The sequence below is a fragment of the Rhineura floridana genome, chromosome 3 (assembly GCF_030035675.1).
Source record: "Rhineura floridana isolate rRhiFlo1 chromosome 3, rRhiFlo1.hap2, whole genome shotgun sequence".
Lineage (NCBI taxonomy): Eukaryota > Metazoa > Chordata > Lepidosauria > Squamata > Rhineuridae > Rhineura > Rhineura floridana.
Genome location: NC_084482.1, coordinates 87,467,013 through 87,482,511, shown reverse-complemented (window position 1 = coordinate 87,482,511; position 15,499 = coordinate 87,467,013). Strand labels below are relative to the sequence as shown.

The 15,499-nt window shown below is 41.3% G+C and overlaps 1 protein-coding gene across 3 annotated transcripts in view; it reads right to left on the bottom strand.

The window, feature by feature from the left end:
- Window positions 1-15,499, bottom strand: part of KCNIP1 (potassium voltage-gated channel interacting protein 1) — a 161,781-nt gene that overhangs the window by 28,217 nt on the left and 118,065 nt on the right. The window contains exon 2 of one of the 3 annotated variants that reach the window (XM_061616815.1): window positions 6,588-6,620. The exons of 1 other annotated variant lie outside the window; for it this stretch is intronic. In XM_061616815.1, coding sequence (XP_061472799.1) covers window positions 6,588-6,620 — 33 coding nt within the window. Of the gene's footprint in view, window positions 1-3,773; window positions 3,835-6,587; window positions 6,621-15,499 lie in introns of those variants that run through there. One more of the 3 variants, XM_061616817.1, reaches the window with a different exon arrangement.

Sequence of the window (15,499 nt, the reverse complement as noted above, 5' to 3'; positions counted from 1 at the left end):
TGTTTATTAGAAGAGGTTCATGCTAAAATTTTGAAAATTTTCATGAGGATTTTTTTTTTTTTTTAAATCGCAAATTGCTTCAGAAACCTGGAGAACTGATCGGGAAAATGAATAACTGAGAGAACCAAAATTGACAGATTCTAGTCACAATAGAACACCTCCTTCCCCTTCACACCTTGCACCTTCCCTAAATCTGCCCTGGGGTTACCCCCTGACCCTCTGGGACAGATTTTGGAGTGGTGTGGGGGACACATGGGAGGAGGAGAGTGAGGGGAACTTCTGTTGCATGAGCAGAAGTTGGACTCAATTCTGTATTCAGAAATGGCAAAGGGGATGGTGGGTGAAATATGGAAGATAGTTGCCACAGTTATACATGATAGCATTCCCCTACCCTTTCCCACCTGTATAGGGCTTTCTGTCTATGCTAGTTGTAGAAGCAGAGTCAAGTTTGGTGTTGGGTAACTGGTGCCCGGAGCTTCAAGGCAAGGTACATGTTAGGGTTCTAGACATAGACAAGTTCCCATGTGTGTTGTGAGGCTAGGCCGTTTTGTGCAAAGGGCCCTTTCTCCATAGTTTCTCATCCCCACAGTTGTACAATGGGAGCTCTCTGGGCCAAATTACTTTCTTTAATGTCTAGAGGTATGGGTAATCCCCCCCCATAACTTGTAGCTGCATATGTGGGGTGGACTGTTCTTAGGCAGTGCTGTGACTGGGGAAGAAGGTATAAATTTTCCCTCCCTGTATGTTGTGACCACTCCCCAAAAATGCAGTGTTAGACCACTCATCCAAAATTGGAGAGAATCAGGAAATAAGGCTGCATGCTATGTAGTTAGCATTAGCATAACGTATAGTTTGGTCCTAATAGTGCATGATGTAAGGCTAGAAAGAAACAGCAATATGCCATGCTGCCTATTATCTAAGTGGCCATCTCTCTATCTAAGTGGCCATCTCTCTCTATGTATATCACCAGAGGTTTTTCCTCATATTAAGGGGATGCAGAGGTGGAAAGAAATCCTCAGTGTTTTAAGGAAGCATAGTCCTTACACATTATAGTGAGATAGTCCAAGCACTTTTCTCTCTTTTTCTTTCTCTTCATTTTTGTAACCTTGTAACTGTGACTGGTGGTGACATGACTGCCACATGCTTTATACTTTTCTAACTGGGGTTACTGATCCCTCTTGAAAGACGGCACAACACGTCATTGCTTTGGTGCAATGGCAAGAAGGCAGACAGACCCCTGTGCTGACTTGCTTGCACACAGAGATGTGGGGTAGTGACGATGGTGCCCCCCTACTTCTATGGACTTCTATGTCCATGCTGGGAATACACTTCACTTGCATTGTCTTAAGGCACTATAATAACAGCCATGACAGTGGCCATTACTGAAAATGCCTTACTTAATCCTCTTTGCATCCCTGAACATCATCAGCTGCATTTGCTGATTTATTCATTTTTATAGCATGTCCACACCTTCTACATTTCATCAGCTAAATCATCAAAGCTTTTGTCTCTTCCTAATTGCACTTACATCTTTTACAAGTATGTAGTTCAGACATTTCACAGTCTTAAATGTCTCTCGTTTAATACTGGCTTGGCCTCTCTTGAGGCAGTCGTTAAAGCCTTTCTTGTTCCCTTTAGTGGCTTTCATTAACACTAACTCAATGTGCTTTTCCCCGCCTTTAATCCCTCCCCCACCCAATCAATTCTTAATTGACTCTACATAATTTTATCTGGTTACTTCCAGCTTCTCTAATTTGCAGGACAGGATCTTCTATGGGCATCCAGGCCTTCGTTTAGAGCGGTGTCTTATGACATCATAGCTGTTCAGTGGGTGTCTCTCTCTTTTTAAATTACAAAATAAATTCTGTCTTGGGACCAGACAAGCACCAGCAGAAGGGAGTGGGTGCCTTTCCTCCAGGCGTGTAGTAGTCTGGGGTCACAGGGGGTCACAGACCCATTATGTTTGTGGGAGCAGTGTCCCAGCCGGGTCCCTATGTAGGAGCCAAACAGCGTGAAAAGGAAGCATGTTAACCACTGACAAGAGAACAGTCCTTGTCCTTTCATGCTGATTGGAGTGAATCAGAGTGAAAGGAGGTGAATCTTCCACTGGAAGACTCTTCTCAGTAGCTAATACACAGCCTCCCTTTTCATTCTGATTGGCTCCTAGGGACATTGTTGTAGTGGAGTGTGGACTCATGAGACAACAGGAAGAGCAAGGAAGATGAGGGAAAGTGGAGCGTGGCTGTGATGGGGCATGGGATGACTATCACAAAGGGACCCTGCACTTCTGAATTTGCCATTACACTACTGCATTCCACCCAATTCTTCCCCCTAGCAGCCCTCCAATCCTTCAAAAAAAAAAAACACTCTCCCCAGGGTTGGGGAACAAATGGGGTGGGCTGTGGCATGGGAAGCTGAGAGGGAAGGGGGGATTGCCCAAAATTGGGGGACAGGCACCTTCCCCCTCAGTCTTCTGTGCCACAGCCCACCTCATTCCGTAGGGAGAGGCTTGGGGGCTGCTGGGGAAGGTTGTGTGGGAAACCCACCTACTGGTCACCCACTTCTCATAGTGTTTCTCTAGATCCAATCTACAATATATAAAGTTCATACAGAGGGCGAGGGACCAAGAGCAGCCAGACAAAATCTTGGAAGTTCTTATTCAGGATTGCAACAAACAAAATGCATTTCTCCATAAAACTATCAGTATTTGCATCATTATAATTCCTAATAAGAAATATGGTAATATTGACATAGTAACAACGTGCCTTGTTTTTAAATACCAATCAAGGAAAGGATCAGCCTTTTCCCAATGACTCAAACTATGAATCTTTGCTGTTGTAAGGAGGTTAATTACCACTTCCAGATCAGTCTCCAACACTAATAAAAGAAATTCATTTCACTTGTGTGGTTCAACATGGCTGATGGGTCCAGTTGGTTTTCAGACTGCTGTTCAGTTTTTTTCTGGCTGTCCTGTTGCAGTCAAGGTTTATCTCTGGAAAAGGGTGATGGCCTGAGTGGGTGATACGATAACTCTAAGATGTTAAACTACACTGCTCCATCATATAATAGGTAACTCCAAGCAATAAACCAGCAAGCATAATAGTAATGCAGCATAAGTAATGGCAACTTCACAGAATTCTGACTTGAGCATGAGGCAGTGCTCATGTTGGAGACTGCAGTGTAGCAGCTGTAGCGGCAAATCATTCTTTCTTACTTCTGTGGTCATTTGGAGCAGGATATTCACAAAGGCTCATTGTAACGTGAATAAAATTGCTCTTATTATCCCTGACTCCCATTCTCCATTGTCTGATGGCTTCATAATTTTGCAGTTACTTGGCTAAATTTCATTTGTTGCAGCCTGATAATATGGGTAAGGTTCTTGCAGCTCTCTGTACCTTGGCCTCATCCAAACTGGCTGATCTGATAAGGTCTATGGCTAATGCTTTCTGAAGTAGGGCGTGGCGAGATCTAGTTTGAAAATAACCCTCCTTAAGTCCGTGTGCTCCACAAAATTATAGACTGTTTTTGAATATTCCATTTATAGTAAAGGTAATAGAGTAGATTATGGTGGATCAGCTGCAAGTCCTTAATGGCTGCTCCTCAACTTTGCATCAGTGACGATGAATTACTTTTGCCTTGTTTAATCAACAGTCATGCGCCATGCAAAGAATCTTTATCACAGTGCAGCAGCATTTCAGATAATGCTGGTTCTTGCCAGTACACTAGCATTAATACACTCTGTTTCTCCTTGATGGTAAGCATTACTCACATACCGTTGTTGTGAACCTTATTTACCCCCACGTAGTGATGACTTGGTGAACCCAACTCTCTCCAGATTCAACACGCTCATTAGAGGCCATTTCCTCAAACCAGTTAGCAAACACCTGGCCTACCAGAAAGAAGTATTTTGATTTTGATTTCCTGCTCAACTGCTTTTCGGAACATAACTCTAGATTTTACAGGAATGCATGATGTTTACCAATGGTGAGAACAGAAAAATGAATTTTACATTGACTATATGATAAATTTCTTCTTTCATCGTATAAAAGCAATTATGTAAAGAATGTTCTTGAAACATCCACCATTAGTTGTAAAAATGCCATGAACTGTAAGGATGGGACAGATTTATCACTACAAGAGAAATATAATGGGTGAAATTCATTAGAAAGTGGCTCTCTTTTATTAACTACAGGTTACGAAAAAAACTAAGGAAGAGTTATTTCCCATTTGTATGTGACTTAAATTAAGAGGTTTTTAAAGCCACAGAACCTAAGAGCTTGATCCAATATAACCCGTAGTTTCTTTAAAGTTTTCTAGTTTAAAATGCAGCCTGCCTCTATGGCTACAGTAGAACGTTAAAAGAAAACCTCTGGCTACATGTCTATTTCTCCACAGCATGCTATAGCTCTGCTGAATTGCACTCTTGCTCTTTGCAACAAAACCTCTTCACTGTTCAAATCATGGGCCACATTTAAATTCTTCCAAGGTAATGTAGCTTTATTCTATTTTTTCATCAAATGTAATTGCAGAAATGGCTCCTTCTGGCCTGATTCATATTAACTTTCTCTATACAGTAATGAACCTGCATTCGTGACAGCATGGATGAATTTAGTAGTGTGAACTAGTTCCAAACACAATAATCTCAACTGAATCTGTTTGACTTGGATTTTAACATCGAAGTTTGAGAACTAACACATAGTATCTTAACATAAACTCCTCTTCTGGCAACTGTGAACAACATCGGGGAGGCATGGGAATAAATGCACTACCTCTGTACCCAACCCAAGTTGGAGGATGGCAGTCTGAAGCAAGGAGCCTGGTACAATTCCCGCCATTGTCAGACCCAAGGGCTCTGGTTATGGTGGGCCTTTGCAGCCATGCCGGGGAAGATCTGGCATGGCTTCAGAGCCCCTTCCCTTGGCGCATTGTGACCATGCGCACCTGTCACGTAGGGGGTGGAGCAGGGTGCCTAGTTAAGCCCTGCTCCGTCTCCCCTTGGCCTCTTTTGGGAGGGGTGGGAATGATCCCAGAGGCCTGAATAAGGCTAGTCGAAAGGTAAATAGGGAAGTCTGGCTCACCCTTGCTGTGAAGCAGGGCAAGGTAATACATCACCTGGAGGTGAGGTGTGACAGGGCCGATCTTTACCAGCCATACAGTGTTCATATGTCTGACCTGGGTAACGATCTGTTTCTTTCTGATCTGCAGAGTGCCCTGCGTGAAATAATTTGCTGCAGGTGGGGGAAGAGGGACTAACTGAGGCTTGTCCTCTTTTGTGGCAGATATGTGCAGAATTTCACAAGGCAGGGTTTGGTGACCACCCTTAGGCACCTTTTAAGGTGATCGGTGGGTTCTGAGACCTGCCTTCCAGATTGTGCGGCTGGTTGGCAGGATAAGGCTCACCTTTGGGACTAACCTGTAACACTCAGAGTTGTGCAGCCCTGGGGGGGGGGTGGAGCAGGAAGGCCTCCCTAACCATCCTGCAGGGATGGGGCCTGGAAGTGGGGATTGGGCTTGGACCACCCCAATTTCCCATGGCAGGGTGCCCTCGCCCGACTGGGGATGAGTTCTGTTCCGCACTTGTCTCTGCAGATCATTTTATTATGCAATCAAGCATGTAATTGGCTTTATTCCAATAAATGTGGCCCTTGATTTACCCACACCTCATCTTGTCTTGCCTCTTCATTTCCCGGCTATGCGCTGCAATTCATGTTGGCTCCTTGTGTGAAATAGAATCTTGATCTTCCAGAGTTCAGAGCAGGTGCCTACACAAGTGGAAGGGGGGTCCCTTCATCACATCACTCTCCAAATCATGAAGAGTGATGTGATGAAGAGCTGAGCTAGACCATATTTCACACCATACATTTATTCCCTGGGAAGAAGGATTGATTGTTAAATCACTGTGACAACTGTAGCTCTGTGAGGGGAATAGGAGTCTCCTAACAACTCTCAGCACCGTTCACAAACTATATTTCTCAGAATTCTTTGGGGGCAGCCATGACTGCTTAAAGTGGAATAACAGAGAAATAAATGTGTGATGTGAATGTGGTCCCAGGGTAAACAATTGCTGGAGCACCTGAAGAGAGCTATAAACTCATTTGGATTGTCATATACCACCATAATTTATACATTGAGAAATATGGTCACATTTTTACTATTTACTATATAGATTGTTTAGTTGCTACAAAAGTTTTCTTCAGCTGTGTTCCCTACTGATATGGCTAAGAAAGCCCACGAATTGTGAATGAGCTTTAATAATGGGGTAGAAGAAAATGATGGAAGATCTGAATTGATTTACTCTAATATCTTTTGCTGGTTTTCTTTGTTTCAGAACTTTGAAAAAGTTCACCACAGGTTGAATAACACAAAGTATTCTGTGGCAACTAACACATCAAAAAAGTTCATTCTTATTTGGCATGGTACAGTGCCAGTGGCCAGTGGCTGACAACTCAAAGTCCTGGCCTACTTTTTCCAGGTTTAAACAAAACCTTATTGGTAGGAAAGCAGTAATAACAATTTATATCACTGTTAGAATAATAATGGGGGAAACTTCTTCTTTTGAAAGTTAGTCAAATTGATTTAAATTTTACCTCTCTGAGACAGGTAATACCACCGGGCGAAGTCTAGGAAAAAGTAAGAAAACAATTTAACAAAAAAAGACTACATACACTTTTTTTCTTTTCAATATAAAACTGGATGGGATCTATTCTTAATGTGAAGGGGACCCTATTTTCTATATGATATGTTTGAATCTTGCTCATTGGATGTGACATTTCTCATTGTATGGCCCTGTTATTTTCCCCAGATGGTAATATCAAATGTAAGGCTTCCCTCTCCCTTGCATGAAACCGTATGACAATGAATGACAAGACACAAACAGGAAGGCAGCATGCTACCAGTCATGCAACCATGCGATCAGCAGGAAAGATTCACAAAGAGAGGACAGAGCATAACAGTTTTGAGGAATGGCAGTCCCAGAAACTGTGGTAATAAAAATCTTTCAGAGACATAGGATACTCCTCATGCAATTTAAAATGTCCGTTAAAGAAACTGGAAAGGTTCCCTTTTCCAACAGTGGGAAGGTCTAATCTTCTGTTTCCTGGTCAGCATGTTTAAGTAGCTACAGAAAGGAAGAATAATTTCTGCAAAGAAAGGAACCTCAGGTAGATTTTGGTTTTCCTAACCAAAGTAATCAGAATAATTACATTTTTATAGCAATAACTGAATGCAATTCAGATGTTCCTGGAGAAAAATAGCATTATTAGCAATTAAGGGGGAAAGATAGACAAATATTTTTTTATTTGCATTAATTCGCATCTACCATCCATGTCTCAGTTCAAAATCCTGTAAAATAGATTGTGGTCAACTACAAAAGAAAAAGTACAATGAATTAGTGGCATCTGCCTCAATATACTAAGAGTCAAACCTTTTTCATCCTTGTATTCATGGTACAGAGGTCCACTTCTGTGGAAATCCAGCTTCATTGCTATTGCTTCCCTCCCTTTCAGTTTGTGCTATGTGAGACCCTTAAATGTATGAAGTACCTTCTCAGTTTCTGCTCTGATCGCATTCTCCAGACCATAACAACATTTCCCCCCCAGTTTTCTGAAAGCCACTAAATAAGTCTCCCGTGGATTGCTTATATAGATCATTTGTCCAAGTGCAACCTGTGGTGCCGCGTGAATGTGCTACAATTTATTGCCACCTTGGAATTGGGCAAAAATTCTATTAACACTCTCAGTAGGTGCATAAACAATTTAATCAGCCACAAAAAACCCTCTGTCTTAACCAATGGAGGACTCCAGCTATAGTTAAAGAGTTAGGGGATGTGTGAAGAAAGTATTCTTAACTGCTTGCCTTGTGTCTGCCTTTCTTGTTATTTGCAAGGTCACTTTCCATCAGCACTAGTAACTGAAGCTTGCAAAAAACCCACCACACTGCTAGTGTGAATTCCATGAGGTCCACAGAATACTCTACTTCGGACTGCCTTTCTAAAGCTACTGTATTTCCACAGTATAGCCAATTCTAGCATGATGTATCTGACATAGCAGAATCCTTCTCATCATAACATGTATTCTCTTTTACTATGTTAGTGCAACACAGTAAGCCAAACTATGACTTACTGGGATTGCATGAACGTGTGGGCTCCTGAAGAGGAGCTCACTGCTGGTTTGCTCTTCCCTCAACTTTTTTTACTCCTGTGCTATGATGAGTTAAGCCAAGGTTTAGCTAAGCATGTCATTCAAACTTGAGCTCACGATTAAGCTCTCTACTTACTAACCACAAGCCCTAGCTAAGAACACCTTATCATGTCGTGTGAACCATATGAGATGACCTGCCAGGGTTATTTAGATATCGCTGTTTCTATTTCAATACAGGATGTTGAACTGAAGTATAATTTTTCTTACTTCAGACTAAGCATGTTTAGGATTGCACTGTATGTGACCATGATGGCCATTCCATTAGAGAAGATGTACAAATGGATTGATTAAAAACTCCCAACATTTTAGTGCAAGAAGTTCTTCATTAACAGATAGTAACAATTTCAAGTGAAACATCTTTAAAGGTGTGCCCAAAGGTATGACTTCTTAAGAGTTGCATTGTAACTCAAGGTTTGTGAGGGTTTTTCTGCAGAGATCTGTTACTACAATTGTTTGGTGATGCCAATATCTCTGCTTGATCCTGCTTTGACTCTTAATGAAACAGTGATGATTTATGGATATTGCACGGAGAAGTGAGCTGAGCTAGTAGAGATTCCTTAGTTTTCTCTTCCTCAGAAGTTAATTTCTTTAGGAAGCAGCCATGTTTAGCATAGATTCTAGATTCTATGGCGGCATTTAAGTTGTCAGAAGCATCTTGCACCGATTGGGTGATGATGATGCTACAGTATAAGTACATTGTCCTGAAAGCATATTTAAGTAAGCAGAGCTAACCAGTGACTCAATAGTGTGTGTGGAAGACAAAGGATCTGTGCATCCTGCAGAAAACACACACACACTCAAGAGAAAATCACAACCTTCTTGCTTAGTTGAGCTAAAACCACATTTATGCTGTAGTTAATTTCTTATGCTTTTTGACAAATTGGTAAATACAAATGTGCTCTGCTCTGTTAACATACTGCATAAAACAGATTACTTTCTGAACCCCTGTGGATAATACACACTATGGATGACATTCTACTCAATATGTGCATTTCTTAGGTTGTTGTGTTGTTCCTGTTGTTTTTGCAGCTGCTAGATTATAATGGCAAAGACTAATACACAGACAGATACTCACTCCTGCATTAAGTTTAAGGTACAAAACCCACATGGCATTTGAAGCTTTGAGATATGGAATAGATGCATTGAATTCTGATGCTGTCAGTCAAGTTACTTTGCCTTTAAAAGAAAAAAAAAATAGCTAGGAACATGAATAAAAATGCTGCAGTGAAGGTTCCAAGGGGGAAATACAGAAATCTTATTAGTGTGGGTTTTTACAGAAATAGATTTGCGACTATTATAAACTTCTTAACAGATCTCTGCCTCCCTTATCTTATTTATGAACCAAGCACCATCAAAGCACAAGAGTGAGATATCAACAGACTTGAGGAAACCCTGTTTTTCAGAAGAACAAAAAAAGTCAGACAAAAACCTAAAAGGGGGGACCAAATGGAACCCAAAACCAAGATAATTTCACACTGCAACATTTTGTTGTAGTCCACTTGTTGAATGCAAATTATGGAAATTGTACTAAGTATAATGTAACAGTTCTTGGTTTATCAAGACTGATATTTGTTCAGCAAATGGTCCTTTGGGGCCATTGATGATCTTTTATTATTAAGGTGCATGTCAAAATAGGTTAAAACTGGCATTTTATTGGAGGCATGAAAGTATAAAATGTAGATGGATTTGTAATCGTTCTCCTTAACAAAGCACATAGAATTATACAGATACAATTTGATATGGAGTTCATTTCATGAGGATTATGAGGGCATGGGGATTATGAGTATTCATAAATTATGGAGGAGTACAACATATTTTTGGATATATTGGTATTTTGTGTGTGGGTGTGCGCATGCATGTGTGCATGTATTTGACAACAGTAGTGTGTAATTCTAAAATAAATATATTTGTCAAATTAATTGGGGACAAAACTTCCTCCCCAGCACTGTGGCCCCTATCCACGTTATCCCCTTATGGCAGCACGTCTCGTTTCAAAAAACGCAGGAAATCTGATCATGAATCTTCCAGTGCCACCTCTTGTTTGGCCCTCAAGCAGTTCTAAAACCAAGAAGCAAAGCACTATACAGTGGTATCAAAATGATGAGTAAAGGTTCCTGTGGATGGATGTCTGACCCCGTGGACAGGGAAGAAAGGGTGCTGGAAGAAAAGGCATTTGCTTTTGGAATGCTGGCCCAGTTGATCCTTACAGGGCTCCATGTCACATGCCAAGATTCAGACATGATTCCTCAGATTAGAAACAGTAATCTTCTCATGATGCCAATATTTAATTAATAGGTTAATAGTAGGTATGCAGGATTCTTCAATTTAATTTCCCACACAAGATTTATATATTGGTTCATTCTTCAGCCATCAAGATAAGTAGAAGATGAATGCTTATTTGCAGGAGATCATTTGCGTTTGAGTAACGCCACTGGTATCTCAGATATCACTTTCCCAAAAGAAAACAGGCAATCACTGGGAGTCCACAATTCTTAGGAACTGTTCCTGACACAGCAAGTTTACAACAAATGCTTGCTTGTATTTGTTTGCCTCAACAACTGGCTCAGATGGGTGTCAGTTTGGATTGATGTTTCAAAATAATATATTTCAAAATAGTATCAAAGAAGGGATTCCATTGCAATTGTGCCCTCTGAATTGGGATCTTTCCAAACTTTTAAAAATGTGAGCCCTAACTATGGATAGGCAAATCACTCTCCAAATCATGCGACTTTTGTCTGTGTTCGCCCGTATGCCTGTTCCATTCTGTTTCCCTACTAATTAATTGCTGTATTTTACATGGTCCCCTCAGCAGCACTTGGGGCAGTGGCTCCTTGCTTCCTTCAGGAGCACAGGCTGCACTTCCTTCCCATCGGACTAAAGATGCCCTGTAGTAGCTGGTGTGGTGGAGCAGAGCTGCAGAGTCACCCTCTTGACCATAGCATCTCTACAGTTGATCTGGATGGGGATGGGGTGGGACAGGGCAGTGGCGGGGTCAAGGCTGTGCAGATGCACACCTCTGGCTTGCCCCACCCCAGCCCTATCTAAGTAAGCTCTGCCCCATCACACCGGCTACAACTGGAGAAGCCTTACTCATCATTGGGGAAAGTAAATACCAATCCCCACCAGTGCCTTCATCCTTCCTCAAGAGGCTTCCCCTCTACCTCCTTCCCCTTTTCTATGACTCCCTCTGAGATTTAAAAGCCATCGGGAAGAGACTGGAAGTTTGCATCTTCTCACCAGCACCACTTTTACCCACTGGCAGCCCATCAGGATACTCATGAGCTGGCAGCTGGTTTAGCAGTTGCAGCTTCTTCCCTGCATTCACAGTTAAAAAGGCATTTAAATGTCTGTTTTTAAACATCTTGTCTCAAAATAGGCAGAGGGAAAAGGTTAAGTAGTCCCTTCCCATGCCACTCCTCCACTGTAGTTGGCAGCATACTGTGACTGCTTTTCTGTTGTTGTTGTTATTGTTATCATTATCATTTTCTATAATTTATTTAAGAATTATATCTGGCCCTTCAAACATATTATCAAGGTAGCTTAAAATAAAAGGTGAAAATGTCAGGAGATCATTCCCGTGTCTTGCACATATCACCTAGTTTGGTCCACAGATTGCAGATCAAAGCTTGGAATTGAGGAGAAACTACCTTATCGATTCTGAATCTTTTATATTATGTTGGTCAGATGTACACTGAATGTGATGAGAATCGGTCATTCAATATATAATGCTAAACTGCCATTGGCTCTTAAAAGGGTATAAAACAAACCAGGATGTAGAGAAAATATCCCTGACTGTAGACCAGAAACATACACACAAATGTCAAAGTAAAAAAGCTATAAATAATAAATCTGGTGTTTGTTCCACCTTTTTATAAAGTAACTGCCATAATGCCAAAAATGCATTTACAATATTTATACAAGCATATGATAAGAATAGAATTTAGCCTTACCTTGAATACAAAAATTAGAAACAAGTATACAAAAATCTGAAAGCTTAGGAAGTACAACTTTGCACAGAATTTTTTACAGTTCAGAAACTTCAGGTGGCTAAATCCATGAAGTATAAGACTGGGGGGAAATGCAAAATCACTGGAGCTACATATGATTATTGGGTCCCACATTTGAATATTAGTGATTTTGCACATTTTTGCAGATTGAAGATACCAACTATTCACCTTGCTATTAATGAGTGATCTCCTGAGATAATGAATTCATGCACAAGGAACTTCTGCATGCCATTGAGGAAGGCTGAACAAGTCAAAACATGTTTGGGGTTCCAGAGCTCTGTAGAACTTCACTGAAGGTGGGGAAAAAAAGACCTTCACTGAAGAATATTGATCATAGTTTATTGATCGTGCTGAGTTTTTCATAATGTTATACATGTTGTTAATGTATGGCCATTATTACAATCATATAGTTCACAGATTCAGCCGTCTGAAGTTTCTGAATTGTAAAGGTTCTGTGCAAGGTTGTACTTTCTAAGCTTTTGTATTTTGTATGTACTTATGTACTTATGTGACAGAATTCTTTTCATAAAATGTAAATGTCCTGCCTTCAAGTCGATTCCGACTTATGGTGACCCTATGAATAGGGTTTTCATGAGGTTAAGAGGCAGTGACTGGCCCAAGGTCACCCAGTGAGCTTCATGGCTATGTGGGGATTCAAACCCTGGTCTCCCAGGTCGTAGTCCAGCACCTTAACCACTACACCACACTAGCTCTTGCTTATATAAATATTGTACATGCATGTTTGACATTATGGCCATTAGGTTTACTTTATAAAATGGTGGAAAATACAGCATATTTATTATTTATAGCTTTTTTACCCTGACGTTTGTGTTGTATGTGCTCAGAAGTATACATACAGGCTATACTCTCAAAGGTTAACCAAGCTCTTTCATTCTGTCTTATGAATGAGGCAGCCCAACAAAAGGACTGTATAAATCCAGTAATTCAGAGGCCCTACCACCTAGTACATTTCTATTATGGCCTAGCTGGACGATAAGATCCTTTTCAAAAGGCAGGATTGCAATGTAGAACACACAATACTGTACCTAAACCAAATATAAATGAACAAGTATAAATTGTACATGAGGGATTTCCTGATTTCTCTAAAGTGCATCTCCCACTTAACCCCAGAAATATGAGAAGTATCTTCCTGTATCGAAGCACGGGATTATTATAATATACAATGCCTGCTTCTCTCACACTTCTCTAACTTAGTGATGCCTGCAGAACATTCCCCTTCCCTTCTGACCAGTGTAGTAATGCAGAGTAATTAGTTTGCACAGCTTACCTGATACAAACCCCATAGTTCAATTCTGTGGGAACTGCCAAGAATACAAAATGCATTAGCAGGCATTTACTCCCAGTGCTAATGTGAACGGTAGCTGCACAATAGAATCAGAATACCCTCATCTTTCAAAAATACCTTTATTAATGACTCCACAAAATAAAACGTTTCTTCCAGACACAGAATCCCTAATTTTTTTAAAACTCACAGTAAAACAAAACAAAAAACAAATGTGTTAATTTAGGGCACTTAAATACAGTTCTGGAACCTCAGTTGTGCATTGTGAAGACTAGTCTGCTAGATACAAGACACAGACTTTTACAGGGGTGAAACCCTAAAGAGATGTATAGAGCTCTTAGCTTCCATGTGATAGCAATCCAGGGGCTCATTTACACACTCACTGAACCAGTAATTCCCTCTGAGAGGTGGACGGTTCATGTGGAATCCCAGGCATACAGTGGGGGCTGATCCATTAGGGTAAATGGGGCAGTGCGCCACCAACTTCACTCTGCCCTTGGCCAGCTCCTGCCTGCCCACCTTCTTTCTTACAACCAGTGCACAAGTAGCACTGCCTGCCAGCCTCCTCCTTCTTAGTCTCACCATTGTCCCTCATAGAACTCAGCAAGGAGGAGGATGGGAACAACAATAGAATTAGTTGGCTTTGCCTGTCATTGGCTCTGGCTCCAATTACTGTTGGGCTCCTTGCCTTCTGCCCCACCAGCCCCACTGTGCACCAGTCACAACTGCATATGTAGATTAGATTTGCTCCAACTTTCCTCTTCAAAAGCAGAGGGAAAGCTTAGGCAAATCTAGCTCACACTGATATGATCCTACACCAGCCTCCCCAAACCTGGTGCTTTCAAGATGTGCTGACAGGGACTGATGGGACTTGTAGTCCAAAATGACTGGAGGTCATCCTGTTGAGGAATGCTGGCCAATGTGCTGAATGTCCAGGCATCTTTTAGCCTCTTTCTTAGCTCTCAGGAAATAGAATCTGGAGAAGCCTGAATAATGGGGGCAAAGTTTACACACCCAACTCTTCCCTCTTCCCCCATCCCCCTGAGCACCGGTTTACCATGAGCAACCTTTAAAATCACTTCATATGCAAACTGCTGGAGATGTCTTCTCCACTGCTTGAAACATACACAAGAGTGCAGGAAACTGCCTTATATCAAGTCAGACCAGTGGTCCATCTAGCTCAGTATTGTCTATACCGACTGGCAGCCACTATCTAGCATTATAGAAAGGTGTAGCATAGAGGGATCTGAAGGATTGCACCCAAGCTATGAAATGTCAACAGAATCAAGGCAAAAGACCAGCTCAATTCTGTACACAAAAATTGGAGCAGGGGTGCTTGCATTGTTGAGCATCTCTGCTTCGAATTCCAGCTTTGTCCTTATTAGTGTACATAGAGATGCAGGAACATGTTTTATTTGTTTGTTTTAAAAGAATTCAGGACAAGCATTTTTTAAAAAACAAAACAAAAAAGCCAAAACTGGGCTCTTGGGAGAAAAGGCAGGTTATATATTTAATAAATAAATAAAATTCAAATGCACCAAATTCATCATGTTCCAGCATTTCACAACTGAGTAAGACTTCTGCACAAAATGTAAGTGGAAAATGGGTCCACTTGGTTACCTGAATGAACCTTTGCACGATAGGGGAAGAAGGATGAGAAAAAGCTAAACCAGTAGATCTATTTCCCTCAAGATGTGCCAAGAATAACGGCTGAAGCATGAGGTTAACCCACAGAGCTGTCTCCAATGTAGAAATTTGAACTGCATCAACACCGGCTTTCATCATGCCCTCAGCAAATACGAATGCTACAGATGCATGCCAGAACTACCTCAGCTTGTTGACACTGGCTAGTACTTTTCACATGTTATGACCAGGATACCTGATGGACTGTCTCCATATGGTGCCCCTGCCATCTGACCTAAGGCTAGTAACTATGAAAGAGAGGGCCATGGTGGAGCCTGTCTTGTTCAATGTTCTCTCCAGAAAGTTTT